The sequence below is a fragment of the Primulina eburnea genome, chromosome 10, assembly GCF_022965805.1.
Source record: "Primulina eburnea isolate SZY01 chromosome 10, ASM2296580v1, whole genome shotgun sequence".
In the NCBI taxonomy this organism is placed as follows: Eukaryota; Viridiplantae; Streptophyta; class Magnoliopsida; order Lamiales; family Gesneriaceae; genus Primulina; species Primulina eburnea.
The window spans coordinates 14,499,160-14,519,080 of record NC_133110.1 but is presented as its reverse complement, the minus strand read 5'-3'; the positions used below and the strand labels follow the sequence as shown (position 1 = coordinate 14,519,080).

The window sequence follows — 19,921 nt, the reverse complement described above, 5'->3', positions numbered from 1 at the left end:
ATGTCATCTTTAAGGAATGCTATTCCAAGAAAAGCTCACAAGGAGCGCGCTCAGTCATAAGTGTGATTATTTTTTGGGGCCATTAATTTCTTTATTGCCCGTTTTGAAATATATTGACGTATATTTCCGGTTCACTCAATTGATGATTTGTTGTGTGTACCAGGCATTTGAGAAGGAAATTTGGGCTGCTCGAAAAACATAAAGATTATGTCATTCGTGCACGAGCCTATCACCAGAAGGAGCAAACTTTACTGGTAATTTCTACTACCCTGCGTCTTGTTGGTTTTGGTAGCATTTTATGAACGAAATTTGGCGAGTTCTTATTTTATGGTAAGTTTCTTCTGCGTGTTTATAACAGAAACTTAAGGAAAAAGCAGCACTGAGGAACCCAGATAAATTTTACTTCAAGATGATTAAAACAAAAACTGTTGGCGGAGTCCATAAACCCGAGTAAGCTGGGAAATTTTATTTTTATGAGGTTATATGTTCTCTTTTGAGGATATTTATTTGAGTGTAATTTTAATATTAGTTGTTGAATGTGGATTTTGTAAAGGAGCCAGGCTAATAAGTACACTAACGAAGAGCTGATGTTGATGAAGACCCAAGACATTGGATATATTTTGCAGAAGCTTCAAACTGAAAAAAAGGTTTTATTTTAGAGTTTCTGGTTTTTTGGGTCTTGGATTCTCGAGATAGCTGTCATGCAGGTTCTTTATTCTGAAATTTAACTTTTTGGATGCAGAAAATTGAAAGACTTAATGGTATGCTGCATTCTCTTGACAATCAGTCATCATCCAAACATGTTTATTATGCCGGCAACAGGTGAGTGATCAAGCCCTTTTTCTGCTGATTCTTGATAGTTTTCATACCCATTTTTTAGAGTAGTCAATTTCATGTTATAACAGTATGTCACCACCAAAGTTTATTCTTTTCTCATTATTAGATATGGTCGCTTCTGATAGCTCAATTAATTTATTTCTTTAAAGTCATTTTATTCCCTTCTGCTTTAGAAAGAACGTCTAATATGTAATCTAGGAAATTAAGATAAAACTATCCGAAGGCCAATTTCAAAAGTTCAATGACCAAGGGGCAATGAGACTGTATTCTCTGGAACTTCTGTTTGAATGACCAAGGGGCAATGGTGCAGGGCAAATATTGCTCAGTAGTATAGCATTTTGAGCTTAGTAGATATTTTTGTGTTTTATGAAGTATGTTGGCTGGCTGTTGATTCTCTTTCTAGGGAGGAGGCAAGAGAAGTACGCAAAAAAGTTTCAGAACAAGGGAACCCATCAGCTTTTAAAGACTTGCCTAAAGTTATTTTGAGGTACTGAAAGCTATTTTTTTTAGTCAATTTCCTCTTACGAAATTGGATTGCCAGGTTGATATCCTGTTTCTACTTGCCTCCCCACAATTAAGATCCCTACCGAGTACCGATTGATATCATTACCGTCAATCCATAAGCTATATTGAAAAAACGAAGTGGACTACAAATTTTCCTTGAAAATCAGAAATAATTTGCTTTAGTCTGCCTGTCCTCACAGCTCTTTCATTTTTCTCTTCACCACCCATACTTTACGCCCTTTAAGTTATCAATACCTCACTTGTTGATTGAATATGGTGATATTTGGTGCCTTGTCATAATATATTATTTTTCTTATTGAATTTAGTTTTCAATTTCTACTTCTTTCGTATTCCCTGCTATTTTTCGAATTTTCCCTTCAAAAACTTTTTTGGATTTGTTGGTTACAAATATATACCAATTGGGAATATCAATCTCATGCTATGTGAGTTAATTATAATTCCATTTATGCGTGCATGATAAATATTTATGGCTGTGTGTCCTTTTTGTCTTGTCTGGACTTTCTACTGGGCTTCTATTTCTTCCCAGAGATCAATACTATCCCGTCATTGTGAGTGTTGTATTTTTGTATAAATTTTATGGGAATTAGGGGATGATACTTTTCTCCATCATTTATCCTTGCCACTTGACGAACTTTGGTTCAAGAAATCGAATTGATGCACAAGTGCTAGAGCATTTAAACCCAACCGACGTTTCTTGTATCATGAACTACTATCTATCATATTCCCTAAAGGGTCTTGTTTGTTGGCAATCGTTGCTGCATTTTCCTAAAATTTAATCCTTTTTCTATGCTGTATCTTTCTACTTTGATTTTGGGTATTTAGTTTTATTCCAAATGACTTTTCTGTTTCTTGTAGAACATAACTTTATCGAATCAAATGGTTGGTTATCTGTCCGCCGTGCACAAATCCTTTTCCTTTTGATGAGTTTTGCTTTGGTTGATTTCCAAATTTCTTTTCAGTCTCTCCTTGGCTTTAGGCCTTCATATTACTTTTGTTTCTCTTCTACATCGAGGAAGTTTGACTAGAATTTGTGGTTGAAGAGTTTAGTTTAATCGTGTATAGAAACACGGTCAACATGCAGGAAGACAGATTCTTCATATCGAGAGATAGAGACTAGAAAAAACAGTTAAAAGATCTAGAGAAAATATACGGATATGTCTATGCAGAAAGAGTTACAGGTATCAATATTTCAAAGAGTACGTTATACGCTTCATTTTTTCCTTGTTTCGCTGTAGGGTAATCATTTTAATGCATCATTGGTGCAGAAAAGGGGTAATAAACGCAAACTGCGTGAAGATGAAATGGTTAGTCCCACTTCAAGACCCGTGTATAAATGGCGACTTGAAAGGAAACGTTTAATATAATACTTATATAACGAAGATTTCTTGAATGAGAACCTAAGGAGGGGACGTGCAACAATATCCCGTAGTCATCTGGGAAGCACAATTTTCGTAACTGTGTGGAAACTGCTTGATTTATTAATCGGAACAACCGTAAACGTTGAAACATAATTTTTCTGTGACTGATGTTGGAAACAAAAGTATACTTCAATGTTTTCATAACCGGATCACCTTGATAACCGGACCGGTGATCGAATCGAAAAACACGTGTTGAATTTATGGTGTGACTGAAAATTGTTATATTATATAAAATAATAATATAATATTATAAATAATGAAAAAGATATAGTTACCAATATAGTGATATTTCATGCTTTTAAGTTCCCAAAAATACTCTGCCATTAGAGCAGTCAGATCCATCAAATTTCACTGCGAAGAACTACAATAATGTGTGTAAAGTTTATAGCTTATATTTTCATTGTCGAAATTCTTTTCCATAAAAATATAATTAAAAAGTGGGAAAATAGAGTGTTATTTTGAATGTTATATATATATATATATAGAAAACTAACATTTAAAAATATGTTCTATTTAGATATATGTGTAATAAAAGAGTTACTTTGGAGAGAGTTCAAACAAGTTTTATGGTTTATGCATATGTTTTTAGGTTTGCTACCTTTTGCTATGACAAGCGAGCAAACTTGGGCCGCCACACATCGATTTGGTATTTAAAGAATTCGGTGGTGAACCCAAGTTGGTGATTTATTGTTACATTTGATCGTGAATTATTTGTTCTGGCCATATTGATAAGTTGTTTTTGATACTGGGTGAGAAAATTGAAGATAAGGCATTTCTAGATTTGATAAAAAGGTTGTTTGAATGTAAGATATTCAACATTGAATTGGGTTGGGTTTGTTTAGACAGGGGTCTGCCTCAAGAATCTGCCTTGAGTTCGATGTTGATCAATGTTTACTTTAATGGGTTTGATAAGGAAGTTCAAGAATTACTATTAAACACGAATAAAGAGTGTAGTGCCCAAATTCAGTACGCGTAAAACCCATGCATTTATTTAATTATTAAATCGTTTAATTAACTTTAAAGGAGTTTTAGCCATGCATAATTTATTTAAATGCATTATTTTAAATTATTCATGTTTAAGTGATGCACGTTAAAATGTATTTTTCGAGTTTCATGTTTCAGGCGATTACTCGAGGCGGGATTGAAGAAAAGACCCGGTGACGATTCTTGGCAATTTAAAGATGTGGTATTTTATTTTAAGTTGGATGAGGCATTTTAAATAAATTTATTTAGCTTAGCATTTTAAAGCCTAATCTATGTATTTAGTGTTTTAAGAGTTTAAAACTTTTAAAATTAACCTTTTGATGTGTGTTATTTTAAATTAGGAGCTTGTTTAAAATTTAGTGTGTTTTTATTCTAATTAGGGGATTATATTTAAAAAGGTAGTAGAGATAGTATTCTATTTAATATGTTAAGTGAGTAACATTTTAACTAGCATTTAAATTAGCATTTTATTAGTATGTTAATTATTTAATTAAGCCAAATTTTAATCCCCTAATCTAGCCAAACACACACACTACACGATTTACACACACTCCTCACGTAAAACACACAACACACACACATTTTTTATTTTTCAGATTTTAAAAGAAAGAAATACTAGGGTTCTCCATTAGAACAGCAGCCGCCCCACTCCCCTACTATTATTCCAGCGACCTTGTGTGAATTTCTTCGAAGGAAAATCGAGCCACAATCGTCCCGGATCAACCTCGCTTCCATCTCCGCTTCGGTATTGCCGTTTCGGTAACGTTTATCATCAAAAGGCACGTATATTCTGTTCTTGATGCATCGATCATGTCATATTATGCGTGCATTGGTATTTATGCGTAAAACCATGTGTATGTTGTGTAGAAGTTTGAGCAATCATGTTTAAATCGCTTTTGGAGTCCTTTTTAGATCTAAAAATCACGTTTTTACTGTTCTGCTTGAAACTCTGAATTTTCGGTCGATATTTTGAGAAAACTTTAAACTATAAAATTGTAGAACTTTTTGATACATTCGATTTGATATAAAATTCGAGATTTTTGGATGAAAATTGAGTGAGTTATGGCATTTTTCGTGGGACTGCTCAAACTGCGACTTTTGCAAAAATTTGTGTTCTTGAAGTTTTATTGTTGCAGGCTTCGTTGAGGATCAACGGGTGATCGCTGCTGTGTTTAGGTATATTGAGTATGAGTTTGGGGTGAATTCGATTCTTCATTTCGCGTCAATGGTCGTTGGTCGCATTAGAAATCGTAGGAATCAATTGGTGTCAAAATTTTGAGTTTACGAATTTGATTGTTTGCTTGGTGTACGTCGTCGTTGGAATGTTTTGGAGAGTCGAGTCAGTGCCTCAGTGTCCTAGGATGAGCCTCGGGGTGCTGTCACGGTCTGTGTAATCGAAAATGGAGAGTTTAAGTTTCAGAGTCGGGAAGTTCAGTACACTCGGCGCCCGAGCGGTAATTTCTCACCGCCCGAGCGCCATTCTTTCTGTCCGCGGGTTCTTCCCAGTACACTCGGCGCTCGAGCGGAAATTTGTTACCGCCCGAGCGCGGACCCTGGCGCCCGAGCGGTAAAGTTTCACCGCCCGAGCGCCACCCCTTCTGCCCAAACGGTTTATTCTTCCTTCTTTCCAAGTTCTAATAGTGAGTTCATGTCTTTTATGGTTGGGAAATGTGCACACATCTTTTAGAAGGTGTTCGGGGTTCAATGTCGTGGTCTAGTACAATGGTTTGCAAGGTCGAGTCATGGGAAATTGTAGAATGTCCTAAGGAATGATTGAGCTTGAGAGTAAGTTTAATTTCTACGTCTAAGTTATGCAAGTTAAGTATGCAATTTCATGTTAGTACGTCGCAGCAACGGCCCCGATCGAAGTCCAACGAATCCCTCAACGCCAAGTAAGTATGTTTGACGTGCAAGAAAATATTTTAAGTTTTTGAGGTGTGCTAAATGTCTTGTGACCAAATTATGTTTAGGATTGGAAAGCGTTAAATTATGAACGGGGACCAATCCGCCTGTTAAATTATGAACGGGTTAGATCGAGGTTGGAAAGCGTTAAATTATGAACGTGGACCAACCAGCCCGTTAAATTATGAACGGAGATCTCATGTATGTGGCAGTGGATACGTCCCTGTCAGCCCAGTACTATGGTATAGTCTGATCAGGCTCTTTTATGTTATGGCTCACTTGCTTTGAAACACGCCTCTACGCAAAATGATGAAGTTATGTATTTTAAAGTATGCAGTATGTTATGAAAGTTTATGTTGTTGGCACGTCTAGTTATGTACGTACGTATGTTCATGTTTATTATGAGAGTTCAAGTTTCAAGTTATGTTTGTTCTATTTTAAAGATGCATGCGATTTTAGTATGTAGTACACGTTATCCCCAGTTTATACGTGTTGAGTCTTTAGACTCACTAGACTTGATCGATGCAGGTGACTATGTTGATGAGGAGACAGGAGGTGGCGACCAAGGGGCAGGCTTGGACTGAGCGGGAGGCTAGACCCGATGACCGCCCATGTTATTTCAAGATTTTAAGCATGAAAACATTTATACTCTGATTTTATGATTTGGATGTGAGACATTTTGAGACAGCTTTTCTTTTAGCAAATTTTATTTGTGATGGTTGATCTCAAAGATATTTTATGAATGTTGAGTGACGACCGTATGGATGTTTACATTTAAGAAAATTTTAAATTTTTCCGCAAATTTTAAGTATGAAAAGTACGGTACGTTACAGTTGGTATCAGAGCGGTGTTCTTGTTAAGGGTTATGCCTACTGCCAGTCGCAAAAAGCTCTCGAAGTCCGACCTCAAGTCTGTAAGTTTTAACATTTCAAAGATTTATGTTATGTAGTATGCATTAAGTCAGGATTTTCAGCATGCTCATATTCTTAAGTTCAGCTACGTGCATCTTATCATATTTATATTATGTTCATGCATAGTGGGTTACGTGTTGGGTGAATTATTGGAACAGTATGCCTCCTAGACGTTTGGTTGACCGAGAAGCAAGGGATGAGAACAGAGAGCACTGAGTTGAGGATAGGGAACATCGAGATGAGGAGAGGGTCAATCCTCCACCACCACCACCTCCAGATATGCAGGCACAAATGCTTGCTGGTATGAAGCAATTCTTCGCACAGTTTGCGAGGAACCAGACTGCTGTAGGCCCCGAGGAGAGGCCTAGACCAGAGGCAGTATATGAGAGGTTCCGAAGGATGAGTCCGAAGAATTTTTCGGGTACTACTGACCCGATGGTAGCTGAGGGATGGATCAAGTCCATCGAGGTAATATTTGAGTTCATGGAGCTGACTGACGCTGACCGGGTCAGATGCGCTATATTCTTATTGTCAGGGGATGCGAGACTATGGTGGGAGAGTGCGTCAGTGGCAGTAAACTTGCAGACTCTGTCGTGGAACGAATTCAAAGAGGTGTTCTACGCCAAGTACTTCACCGAACAGGTGCGCTCTCGTCTGACCAGGGAATTTATGACGCTGAGACAGGGAGACAGTAGTGTGGCAGATTTTGTCAGAAAGTTTGAGAGGGGATGTTACTTCGTACCCCTCATTTCGAATTATGCTCAGGCAAAGCTGAGGCATTTCATGGATGGTTTGCGTACTGTCTTGCGCCGTGATGTGAGGGTAGCTGGCCCCACTTCTTATGCAGTTGCCGTTTCTAGAGCTCTGGCGGCAGAGCAAGACCAGCGGGATATTGAGGCGGACAGGTAGGGCAAGAGGCCCTATCAGGCTCCACCGCAGTCACACCAGCAGCAGCAGAATCAGCGACCCCATTTTAAGAAACCGTATCAAGGGCCGCCAGGGAAGAAACTTTTTCAGGGACCGCCGAAAGGTCATAAGTTAGTAAGTCAATGGGTGATGAATTTGATAGGCATGTTTAAGTTGTGGAATTTAAAGTTCATGGTAACATGTTAGCATGTGCAGCAAGGTCCCGAACGAGATCCAACGAATCCCTCAACGCCTAGTAAGTATGTTCGATGTGCAAAGAAAATATTTTCAAGTTTTTTTGAGGTATGCTAAATGTCTTGTGACCAAATTACGTTTAGTATTGGAAATCGTTAAATTATGAACGGGGAGAAATCCGCCCGTTAAATTATGAACGGGTTAGATCGAGGTTGGAAAGCGTTAAATTATGAACGGGGACCAACCAGCCTGTTAAATTATGAACGGGGATCTCATGTATGTGGCAGTGGATACGTCCATGTCAGCCCAGTACTGTGGTATAGTCTGATCAAGCTCTTTTATGTTATGGGTCACTTGCTTTGAAACATGCCTCTACGCAAAATGATGAAGTTATGTATGTTCAAGTATGCAGTATGTTATGAAAGTTTATGTTGTTGGCACGTCTAGTTATGTACGTACGTATGTTCATGTTTATTATGCAAGTTCAAGTTTCAAGTTATGTATGTTCTATTTTAAAGATGCATGCGATTTTAGTATGTATTACTCATTATCCCCAGTTTATACGTGTTGAGTCTTTAGACTCACTAGACTTGATCGATGCAGGTGACTATGTTGATGATGAGACAGGAGGTGGCGACCAAGGGGCAGGCTTGGACTGAGCGGGAGGCTAGACCCGAGGACCACCCACGTTATTTCAAGATTTTAGGAATGAAAACATTTATAATCTGATTTTATGATTTGGATGTGAGACATTTTGAGACAGCTTTTCTTTTAGCAAATTTTATTTGTGATGGTTGATTTCAAAGATATTTTATGAATGTTGAGTGAAGACCGTATGGATGTTTAAATTTAAGAAAATTTTAAATTTTTTCGCAAATTTTAAGTATGAAAAGTACGGTACGTTACAAAGAGATTCCTAAGTTCGTGGAAAATGATCTTGTATCGGCTGAAAGAGATTCAGACCATGTTTTTTTTATAAGCCATTGAAGATTTATGATGTCCGATTATTGGATGAGATATTGATTGTTACTTCCGGAACAAAGATTGATGGCTTTAGAATTGAAGAATAGAGTAGTGAAGTTATTAGAACGTGATTTGTATTTGAGAGTGGATAAACTTACAACTTTCATTAATAGCGCGGTTCACTACAAAAAAACGGAAGGCGGAGCGACGGTTTTATTTTAATAAAACCGTCGCTATTATAGCCACGGTTTTTATTAACACCGTCGCCTATTAAATTTAGCGACAATTTAGTAACACCCATCGCTATAATAGCGATGGGTTTATTAAAACCGTCGCTATATTAGCGACCGTTTTCATCAACCGTCGCTAATATTGCGACAATTCCACAAACTGTTGCCCACTTGCGACGGTCTTGTATTCTACCGTCGATATGTTAGCGACCATTTTCAATCAACCGTCGCCTAATTTTAAAGACGACGTGTTTTAAATAAACCGTTGCTTAATTTGATAAGCAACGGTTTTCATAAAACCGTCGCTATATAGCGACGGTTCAAGCTAAATATAGCGACGGATTTTACGAAACCGTCGCTAAATATAGCAACGGGTTTTTAAAACCGTCGTTAATATTAACGACGGTTTTGTATAAACCGTCGCTTAATATTAAAGACGGTTTCTTAAAACCGTCGCAAACATAGCAACGGTCTTCTTCCAACGAACCGTCGCTATAAGCGACGGGAGTTGAAAAACCGTCGCTTCTAGAATGTGACGCAGCCTCTATGACGGATCGCGAAACCGTCGTTAAAATCGTCGCCTTACCCTTTTCATTATCTAAATAATAATTCCAAACTATAACAAAAGAATCATTAATATTTTTCAATATCAATCTTCATAGTTTAATCTAAAAATTAATGAAACTCTAATCAAATAATTACATGCACAATGATATTAGTATTATTAAATATTAAGAGACCTGAAGTAATTAAATTTAATGTCACTATATAATTTTTATGTAACAAAAATCAGCTCAAACAAATGATAAAATATTTTATTTTGTTTAATAAAAAATATCGCCAAAGCCTATTTTTATAAAATTTGTGGTTCGTCTATAATTATCATATGCTAATAAATATTTCTTTATGTTTATATACCAAATTAATCTTTTAAAATATGATATCATCTCTAACAATTTCATAAATTTGAAATAATAAAATACTATTATATTTAAGTAATTATTCTAGTTAATTATGAGAAAATCATATAAAAATTATTTCTAAATTTTTTAATATAATATCAAGATTTTGTTTTTTACTTCTGTGATATCATAATTTTGTGTGTTGTGTGTGTATTTGTATACTCAATCAGGAGTACGTCTCTTGTGAGACGGTCTCACGAATCTTTATCTGTGAGACGGGTCAACCATACCGATATTAACAATAAAAAATAATACTCTTAGCATAAAAAGTAATATTTTTCATGGAAAATCCAAATAAGAGATCCATCTCACAAAATACGATTCGTGATATCATCTCACATAAGTTTTTGCACTCAACCCGAAAGCCAATTTGCACGATTGAATTTTAGTTAATTTAGAATAATTTTTTTGCCACAATATAAAATACTTTTCATCATATAAAGATTCTCTGCATTGGTGTCTCCTTTAAACCCTAAGCCTTCATTGCTTTCCACAGGCGAGTCTTCTATGCTTAATAATTATTTTGAATTTGGTGTAAATACGAAATAAATCCGTTGTTTTTTTCTGTACCGATAATCTTCGCTGTTTCACGGTTAAATTATTTCAACTCAAGATTTTTGTTAGCCCTTTATGTTTTCTGTAGTGGTTTTTGCCTTTCTGAAGTGCGTAAATTGATTTTAAAGCTCTGTGAATTTTTTTTGCTAGCATAAAGATGTCGTCTTTAAAGAATGCTATTCCAAGAAAAGCTCACAAGGAGCGCGCTCAGCCATAAGTGTGATTATTTTTTATGGCCATTAATTTCTTTATTGCCCGTTTTGAAATATTTTGACGTATATTTCCGGTTCACTCAATTGATGATTTGTTGTGTGTACCAGGCATTTGAGAAGGAAATTTGGGCTGCTCGAAAATCATAAAGATTATGTCATTCTGTTAAGAAATGAAACTAGGGTTTCAAGAATTTTGGTGTATGACAAATCAAAATCAACTGCGGCTGGAATTCCAATTAGCCCAACCGCGCTCAAAACGGTGATTTTCGACCGCTGACTTTTCAGACTTCGGCAAAAGAGAACCGGCTCATTTAAGAGAATAAAAGACATTATCTGACCGGTTGAATGCATTATAAACTCCTTGAAGTCAACGATTACACATCAATTCCAAGAATGATATGCATTTATCTCTCTATCCCAGAAAGGAAGCTCAAAGTTAGACGTCTTATTCTGATACTAAGAGAACAGTTGCCTTAAAAGGAAATCTTCAGGGAAAGAGCTTCAGATTTATGATGAGCAAAAGGAATATTTAATGCGCACATTTATTGCTCATAAATATGAAAGCGACTCATCTGATTCAGAAGCTCAGGTTTACGTTAACTGTCCTTTCCGACCGTTAGGTCATTCGACTATATCAACAGAAAGGGTTGCTAGCCAAAACGTAAGGGAAGCAATACAGCTTATTCAGAAATCCAAAAGATCATTGAGCTGGCCTTCAAATATCTTAGAGCGCAATTATAGTCAATAGTCATCTTCGCTCTCTCTGTGCACGCCGTTCAACAGAAACACATTTGATCATTCAAAGATCTTTTCGTGCTACTCAAACAAACTACGGTTTCATATCAGTAACCTTGTGGTTACTTGATTAAAATTTGTGGTGTCTGGAGAACTGAGTGTTCTTAATATCCATAAGTGTAAAGTGATCACTAAGAGTTCCAATGCAGGCAGTGTGATAAGTCCTGGTTGGATTGGACTGTTACAAACATTTTGTAAAGTCAAAGTCTTTTAGTGGAATCCTTCCTAACAAAGGAAGAAGGGGTGACGTAGGAGTATTCAATCTCCGAACATCCATAAAATCCTGTGTCATCTATTTCTAACATACTTTAATACTTCTCAGTCTTTTATCGTTGTTGAAGGTGTCACTGATTTTATTGGTCATTGAAATACTCTGAACTGTTTTCCGCAAAATCAGTAGTTCAAGTTTTCAACCGTTAAAGAAAATATTTTCCAACCGCCTAAAAACGGTTGATAGAAAAAATTCAAAAAAAAATAAGATTTTGAAAGAGTTCATTCACCCCCCCCCCTCTAAACTATTTCCCGATCCTAACAAGTGGTATCAGAGCGGGGTTTTCTCTAAACACTGACATTATTCAAATAATCATGGCATCCTTCAACAAAATTCCTATGTTCTCCAAGGAAGACTATGATGATTGGAAAATTCGCATGCAGGCACATCTAGCAGCACATGATGACGATATGTGGTTCGTAATTACCGATGGACCAATGAAGATCATGAAAGTAAACACAGCTATGGGGACAACTGAAGGTGCTCCTCAAATGATAGAAAAACATAGATCTGAATGGACAGCTGAGGATAAAAAGAAAGCAAACCTGGACAACGTTGCAAAATACATTCTCTATAAGACTCTGGATAAGAACATGTTTGCCAAAATCAAGACCTGTACCACTGCAAAGGAGATATGGGAAAAACTTACTCAACTATGCGAAGGCAATGATCAGACCAAATAAAACAAATTGACCGTGGCTATTCAAAAATTCGATAATGCAAAGATGAAGCCAGGAGAAACTCTTGCAGAATTTGATGAATGGTTTAGCAGCATTATCATCGAGCTCATCTCACTTGGAAAAGAGTACTCCAACAGAGAAATCGCGTTGAAGGTTATGCGAGCCCTTCCCAGAGAATGGGATGCAAAGACTATAGCAATGCGCGAATCCAAAGATCTGAACAAACTGGAACTCCATGATCTATTTGCTGATCTTAAAGCATACGAATTTGAGCTTGGAATACGAACTGAAGAAGAGCCATCCGCAACACAACAAACCAAGGCTTTGGCAGCTGCTACAATGACTCTTCCGGTCGAAGAGTCCACAAAATGCAACAGGCCAAAGAAGGATGAAAAGAAGCAAGAAAATAGAAGACGGTTCAAAGACAACAAGAAATTCATCAAGAAAAAGAATCAACGAGTTCTGATCGCAGAAGAAGACAAAGGTAAATGAGCGGAAACCAAGTCAAAAAAATCCTCTTCTGAGGCATCTTCAAGTGAAAGCAAAGACGAGACTGTGAAGTGTCTCATGGCCAAAGATGATCAAAAATCCACAGATGAAATGGTATTTGACTTTAACTTTGAAGAATTTACACGAGAAGATCTTGTTACAGCACTACATGACATGGTAAATGAGTTCAAAGGACTATCTATGAGATTCAATGAAGCTAAAGCAGAAAAACAAGACTTAAAAAACAAGTTAACTCTCTCTGACTGTTCGCAGCACAAAGAGGTTGAAAGTTTGAAAGTTAAGTTAAGTATGCTAGCGGCTGAGAATGATGATTTACGAAGATTGTTCCATGCTACACGAAAAGAACACAAACGGTTGATAAATATTGTCAATACTTGGAACAAGTCCTCTGCTTCTCTTAATAGGATACATGAGATGCAAAAACCAGCCGGAGCCAGAACTGGACTTGGTTACAACATCAATGATAACAGCACCTCAGAAGCTTTAACTCAACCGTTGCTAGAAAAAGACAGTTTAAGATCAATTAAATTTGTCAGATCTAGCTCGGTATAGAACATGATAAACCTGAAGTTCAAGGTATTCAAAATATGAATCTTGAGAATAATGGAAGGAGACGTGGTTTGGGTTACGTTCAGAGTGATAAATCCATACCATATTGGCACAAACTCAGGCCAAACTCAACCCGTTACGATGGCTCAACTGGATATCACTCAAGAACCAGATCCAAAAATTACTACAATTGCCGACCAATTCAAAAGAGGTATAGATTGACTGACAATAACCAAAGGTCCAAACAACATATATTGCATTCACCATCAGATTATTTATCCATTCATGGTTACCTTGGAACACGTCACAAAAAATCCGCAAGGATAATTCAAGTGTGGATTCCTAAGGGTCTAATTAACTCAGGACCCAAATAGAAAGGGTACCAATTTCTTATCTTAAATTTTCAGGAACTAAAGAAGAAAAACTTGGAAGAATCAACATGGTTTTTAGACAGCGGATGCTTAAGACATATGTCAGGAAACAAAAATCTCTTATCAGAAGTTGTAAATTTCAAGGGGCCAACAATCACTTTCGGTGACAACGCTAAAGGTAAAGCCATAGGTAAGGGTAAGATTATTCATTGCAAAATCATCATTAAAGATGTACTCCTAGTAGAAAATCTATGTTATAATCTGATCAGCATAAGTCAACTGTGTGACAATGTGTATACGATTGAATTTCATAAAGACAAATGCATGGTTAAAACTAATGTAGGCACCATTGTGCTGACCGGTTACCGAAGTCAAAATACCTATAGAGTAGAATGGAATGATGAACGTTTAAATGCATCTACTTGCTTCGTTGCTCTAAATGGTAATCAGAATTGGCTGTGGCATAAGAGGCTCAATCATCTAAATTTCAAATCTATTGCACCTATTAGTAAGCTTAAGATGGTATCTGGACTGCCTAACATTGATTTTGCCAAAGATAAAGTATGCAATGCTTGTCAGCTAGGAAAACAAGTTCGATCAAATATCAAAAGCAAGGGAAGAAATTCTTCAGCAAGATGTTTGGAACTTCTTCATATGGACCTGTTTGGACCTATTCCGGTAATAAGCTTAGGGGGAAAGAAATACACTTTTGTAGTCATTGATGACTTCTCCAGATTCACATGGGTATTATTCCTAAACTCCAAAGATCAAACTACCGATCAACTAATCAAGCTACTCAAGAGGGTTCAAAATGAGAAAAGGGAAGAAGTTGACAGAATAAGGAGTGACAGAGGAACCGAATTTCTGAACAAATACCTGTCATCTTACCTTGAAGATCATGGCATTAAACACGAATTATCAGCTGCAAGATCGCCACAACAAAATGGAGTAGCAGAAAGAAGAAACCGCACTCTGAAGGAAGCAGCTCGAACCATGCTGGCTGAATCTGGTATCTCACAACGATTTTGGGCTGAAGCCATCAACACAGCTTGTTACACTCAGAATCGGTCTATGATCAATAAAAATCATGAAAAGACTCCATATGAAGTATGGACCGGCAAAATTCCAGAAGTGGGGTACTTTCGCATATTTGGTTGTAAGTGTTTTATTCATATAAATGGGAAAATGCATCTCACTGCATTTGATGTAAAAGCTGAAGAAGGCATCTTTTTGGGATACTCAGCAGTAAATAAAACATACAGAGTGTATAATCAAAAAACTCTTACTGTCGAAGAATCCATACATTTTGTGTTCGATGAATCATTTATATGTCATGACAATAGTAACAGTAGCATGCATGATCTGATAAATAATTTTGAAGCTGCCAACCTTGAAGCTAGCAATGATGATGAGATAGACCTAAGAAGAACAGGTGAAATCATCCCCAAAGAAAACCCAACCGGTCAAGATCAAAATCAGCAAACATATGAACCAGAGAACAATTATCAACCACAGAACATTCAAACAGAAGAAGAGGCACCAGAACAAGAAAATGACATCAATCAACCAATTGAGCCAAATCCAAATGGACCTTGTCTCCGGTGGAACAAGGATCACCCACTCAAACTGGTCATTGGTAACCCTACTGCTCCTCTTAGAACTAGAAATCAGATGATAAATGAATTTATGCAGGCTGCTTTTGTTTCTCAAATAGAACCCAAGAAAATTGATGACGCTTTGCTAGACACAAACTGGATAGATGCTATGCAAGAAGAACTTAATCAGTTTGAAAGGAGCAAAGTGTGGAACTTAGTATCTCGACCTAATAATGCTCACATAATTGGAACTAGATGGGTTTACAGAAACAAAATGGATGAAAGTGGTTTAATCATAAGAAATAAGGCTCGTCTAGTAGCTCAGGGATATAGACAGGAAGAAGGAATAGACTTTGATGAATCTTTTGCCCCTGTTGTCAGATTAGAAGCGATTAGAATATTTTTAGCTTTTGCAGCATTTAAGGACTTCTAAATATATCAAATGGATGTTAAATCTACTTTCTGAATGGTTTATTAAATGAGGAAGTCTGTGTAGAACAACCACCCGGTTTTGTTAATCACGCCTTTCCTGATCACGTTTACAAACTGGATAAAGCTCTATATGGACTCAAGCAAGCTCCGAGAGCATGGTATGACACACTAACCAAATTTTTGCTTGAGCATGGATTCACTATTGGTACAATTGATAAAACTCTATTTAAATTCTCCAAAAAGGATCATTCTCTTTTTGTCCAAATTTATGTGGACGATATTATATTTGGATCAACTAATCTCAAGTTATGTGGAAGATTTTCTAAGATGATGCAGGAACAATTTGAAATGAGTATGTTGGGCGAATTGAACTACTTTTTAGGGCTGCAAGTCAAACAGTTTGAAAATGGTATCTTCATTAATCAAGTCAAATATACACGAGATATGTTAAAGAAATTTGGCATGGAAAACTGCTCTCAAGCCAGCACTCCAATGAGTTCATCAGTCAAATTAGATAAAGATGAAGGGGGAATTTCAGTGGATGAAAAAATGTACAGAGGACTAATTGGGTACTTACTATACCTAACCGCAAGTCGACCTGACATTATGTTTGTTGTATGTTTATGTGCACGGTTTCAAGCTAAACCCATGCAATCTCATTTTACTGCAGGTAAACGCATACTCAAATATTTAAAGGGAACTGCAAATGTGGGTCTTTGGTATCCCAAAGACTCAAGTTTTAGTCTTGTAGGTTACTCAGATGCAGATTATGCTGGATGCAAAATCGATCGAAAAAGCACAAGTGGTTCATGCCAATTCTTAGGTGAAAGACTTGTCTCATGGGCTAGCAAGAAACAAACGTCAATTGCTACATCAACTGCTCAAGCAGAATACGTAGTAGCCGAAAATTGTTGTGCTCAGATGCTATGGATACAGCAAAAATTAAAAGACTATGGAATCCAAGCTGCTGAATCTCCCATATTCTGCGACAACACAAGTACTATTGCCATAACATACAACCCTGTCATGCACTCTCGAACAAAGCATATCGATATAAGACACCATTTCATCCGAGAACATGTCATGAAGAAAGAAATACGGCTTGAATATGTTCATACTGATCAACAAACAGCCGACATTTTCACAAAATCACTACCCAAAGATAAATTCTCTTATTTTCGTAATATGCTTGGTTTGATTGATTTATCATGATATGATTAGTTCTTTTGTATGCTCAGTGTAATTTTTCAGGAAATATAATAAAAAAAGAGAGGTAAGAAACCATCAACTAATACAAAATACGCGGCGGGGGCAGTACAAAATATGCGGTGGGGGCAGTACATCAACAGAGGCGGCAACGTACACTCTCAATCTCCCTATCTACTTTCAACCTCCAAACTGAAAACCAGCGGCTCAGTCCTCCGATAGAAATACGTGCAAACTCCTCTGAAAAGGCTATCTTTCTCAGAGCCCTCCTTTCCTTCAACAACATAAGAAGATAAACTACATTGTCAGAAAAGACGCTAACATTATCAGCCACGCGAAGACGTCGCCGATATCTTTTCAGTGCCGAAATCTATCTAGAGGAAGCAGCTCGTCCGTATTAAAAAATGGACTGGAGTCTCTGATCTTTCTTCCAAATAGCCAGCGTCTTCCTCATCACTCGATCCTCAATAGCCAGTTTAAGAGAAGCCACCACAGAACTCATGAACTCTTCGGCTAAGTCAGGGCTGTTATCTCTCTCCATCTCTTCTCTTTGATTTTATTTATAACATAGCTGCTTGTATTTATAGGTGAAAATATAAACGCCAAAAGTTTAAAGTCATCATGACTACGGTGGGAAATATGAAACGCTCTATCAGAAGCAACCGACGGTTCATTATCATTCATGCACGTATTTAGGGGGAACAGTGGTTAAGAATAATTATTATCTTCTTTAACCGATCCCTTCCTAATCACATCAATCGGCCGGTTCAAATTCTGTGGACATAATACATCCACGTCATTTTCGTAAAAAACACTCCAACTTTTTGACTGCGTTTATGAATTTATGGTTTTATCCTTCAAATTTAAAAATACTCATTTTACCGCCGTCCAAATTTTCAAATGTTTTCACAAAATCCTTCACCAACAGTCCTCCACATGGACTAATTAGTGCACTTTTTGAACCGGACATACATACCATCATTCACCTCATCGTTCTCAGTAAGCTCACTCTGCAGGCACACGCAAACATATTTCTTTGCAAATTGAAGACAACGATGCCCAACAAATCTATGAAGACTATGTTCCATTCACTCGAAGAATCTGGACTTCGCGCTTTTCTGGGCTGCAGCTACAACTATTCTGAAACCTTACTGAAAGAATTTTTTGATTCTGCTCACATGAAGAACGGAAAAATTCTTTGCTCAGTTCAAAACAAACAACTTATCTTCACCCAGAAAGTGTTTGCTGAATTGTTTAGCTTACCGACGAATGGCATGTCTGACTTCTAAACACTACCAGATGGCAACATTGATATTTGGCGAAGAAGCTTTTCACTTACTGATTCTCTTATTTCTTATCCAACATGCCAGAAGCGAGATTTAAAGATCGAATTTCGACTGTTAGCCGATATTGTGGCAAAAGGAATTCTTGCAAAAGCTGGTGCATATGATAAAATTACTTTGGAAAAATTCTTTGTTATGGCCACCCTCTCCTCAAATCTCAGAATCAACTGGTTTGATATTCTCTTCAAAATACTGGTAGCCATGATTAAGAAAGAAAATCAATCTCCCGGTTTCGCGGTTCAAATCTGCCACATGTTGATCAAAGCGGGAGTCCAACCGGTTGACATGATTGAGATTGGAAAAACAAAATTATTTTCCTGGGTATCGGTTGACAAATTCATTTAGAAAAACAAACCGTCAGATGAAGAGTTCGTCCCTGTCAAAACAGAAATTGGTGTTGAGTAAGTGAAACAAAAGAAATAGAGTGTCTCTACTCCCAAAGAAGCCAAAAGAAGACTGGTTGTTCAAACAAGCTCTGATGATGAATCCAAAGACGATGTTCCAGTTGCTCAGGTTTACAAGAAACGAAGAACGGCACACCCAAGAAAGATTAAGCTAATCAAGCATATTTCTGCACCACTCATCCCTGCTCCTCTCCCTGCAGTATCTGTCGCCAAGCTGAAAGAAATTCAAATTACAGAACCCAACATTCAATCCTCCTATTCAGGAGTTCCTATTATTCTCTCCACCGATAAAGGCAAACAGGTGATGACTGATAATCCTCCACAAAACAACGCAGTTCATACGGCCATCATCCTTACCAGCCAGCGTGTCAATGAAGCAGTTCAGATAAAAATAAAGATGTTTGACAAATGGGTTCAATATCGCACTGCTGTCACTTTTGACTCGCTCCTTCAAACCGAGAAGATATAGGCAGCGGCCAAGCTTGAACGGTCTATTTTAGAATGGGCCGAAACAACAAACATTCAAACCGCTCTTCAAAGACGCGACTTTCTGGAACTTCAAATGAAAGAAAGCACTCTTCAAATCCTTATACAGCTGAAAAGGAAAAATTTTGACTCTACATGTCCTACTGCCAAGGATGACTCTGCAGTCATATCTCAACTTTAAATGGACGCTTTGTCAGTCTCTCACATGCGCCAGGAGCTCAATCTCCCAGAGATGCTGAACAAAGTAAATGTGACTCTTTGATGGATATTAATGACGATCTTAGCTCTGCATCAATTGACCGCATTGACACTCACAAGGCCTCCTCGTTCATTCCTAGCACTAGCTCTAAACCCTCTTCACCAGAAACTACCAAAACAGCTCAGAAGGAGCTAGATGTTATTCAGAATATTCCACAATTAGAAAAGCCACAAGCTCTCTCCGCTGGTCAAGACCACTCATCAGTTGCGCATGATAAAGCATCCTAACCTGAGACTCTTCTTGAAATCGACCAACAAACTCATATAGCGCCCGCTCATACACCCTCTGAAAAAAAAATGGTGGCAGACCCTCCAAGTGCTGAACAACAATGCTGTCAGGATGTTTCGACTCTTTTAGTTGTCTCTCCACCACTTTATGCCCGGGGCGCATCTGCCTCTCCACCTCCTGATGAATCAAACG

At 37.5% G+C, this 19,921-nt stretch overlaps 1 protein-coding gene across 1 annotated transcript; it reads left to right on the top strand.

The window, feature by feature from the left end:
• Positions 1 to 12,349, top strand: LOC140842920 (probable U3 small nucleolar RNA-associated protein 11). The gene is made up of 8 exons (XM_073211124.1): positions 1 to 53; positions 164 to 254; positions 359 to 450; positions 554 to 647; positions 743 to 822; positions 1,241 to 1,313; positions 2,598 to 2,666; positions 12,050 to 12,349. Exons 1-8 carry the CDS (start codon positions 1 to 3, stop codon positions 12,347 to 12,349), a joined length of 852 nt encoding a protein of 283 aa, XP_073067225.1.
• Positions 12,350 to 19,921: the final 7,572 nt, after the last annotated feature.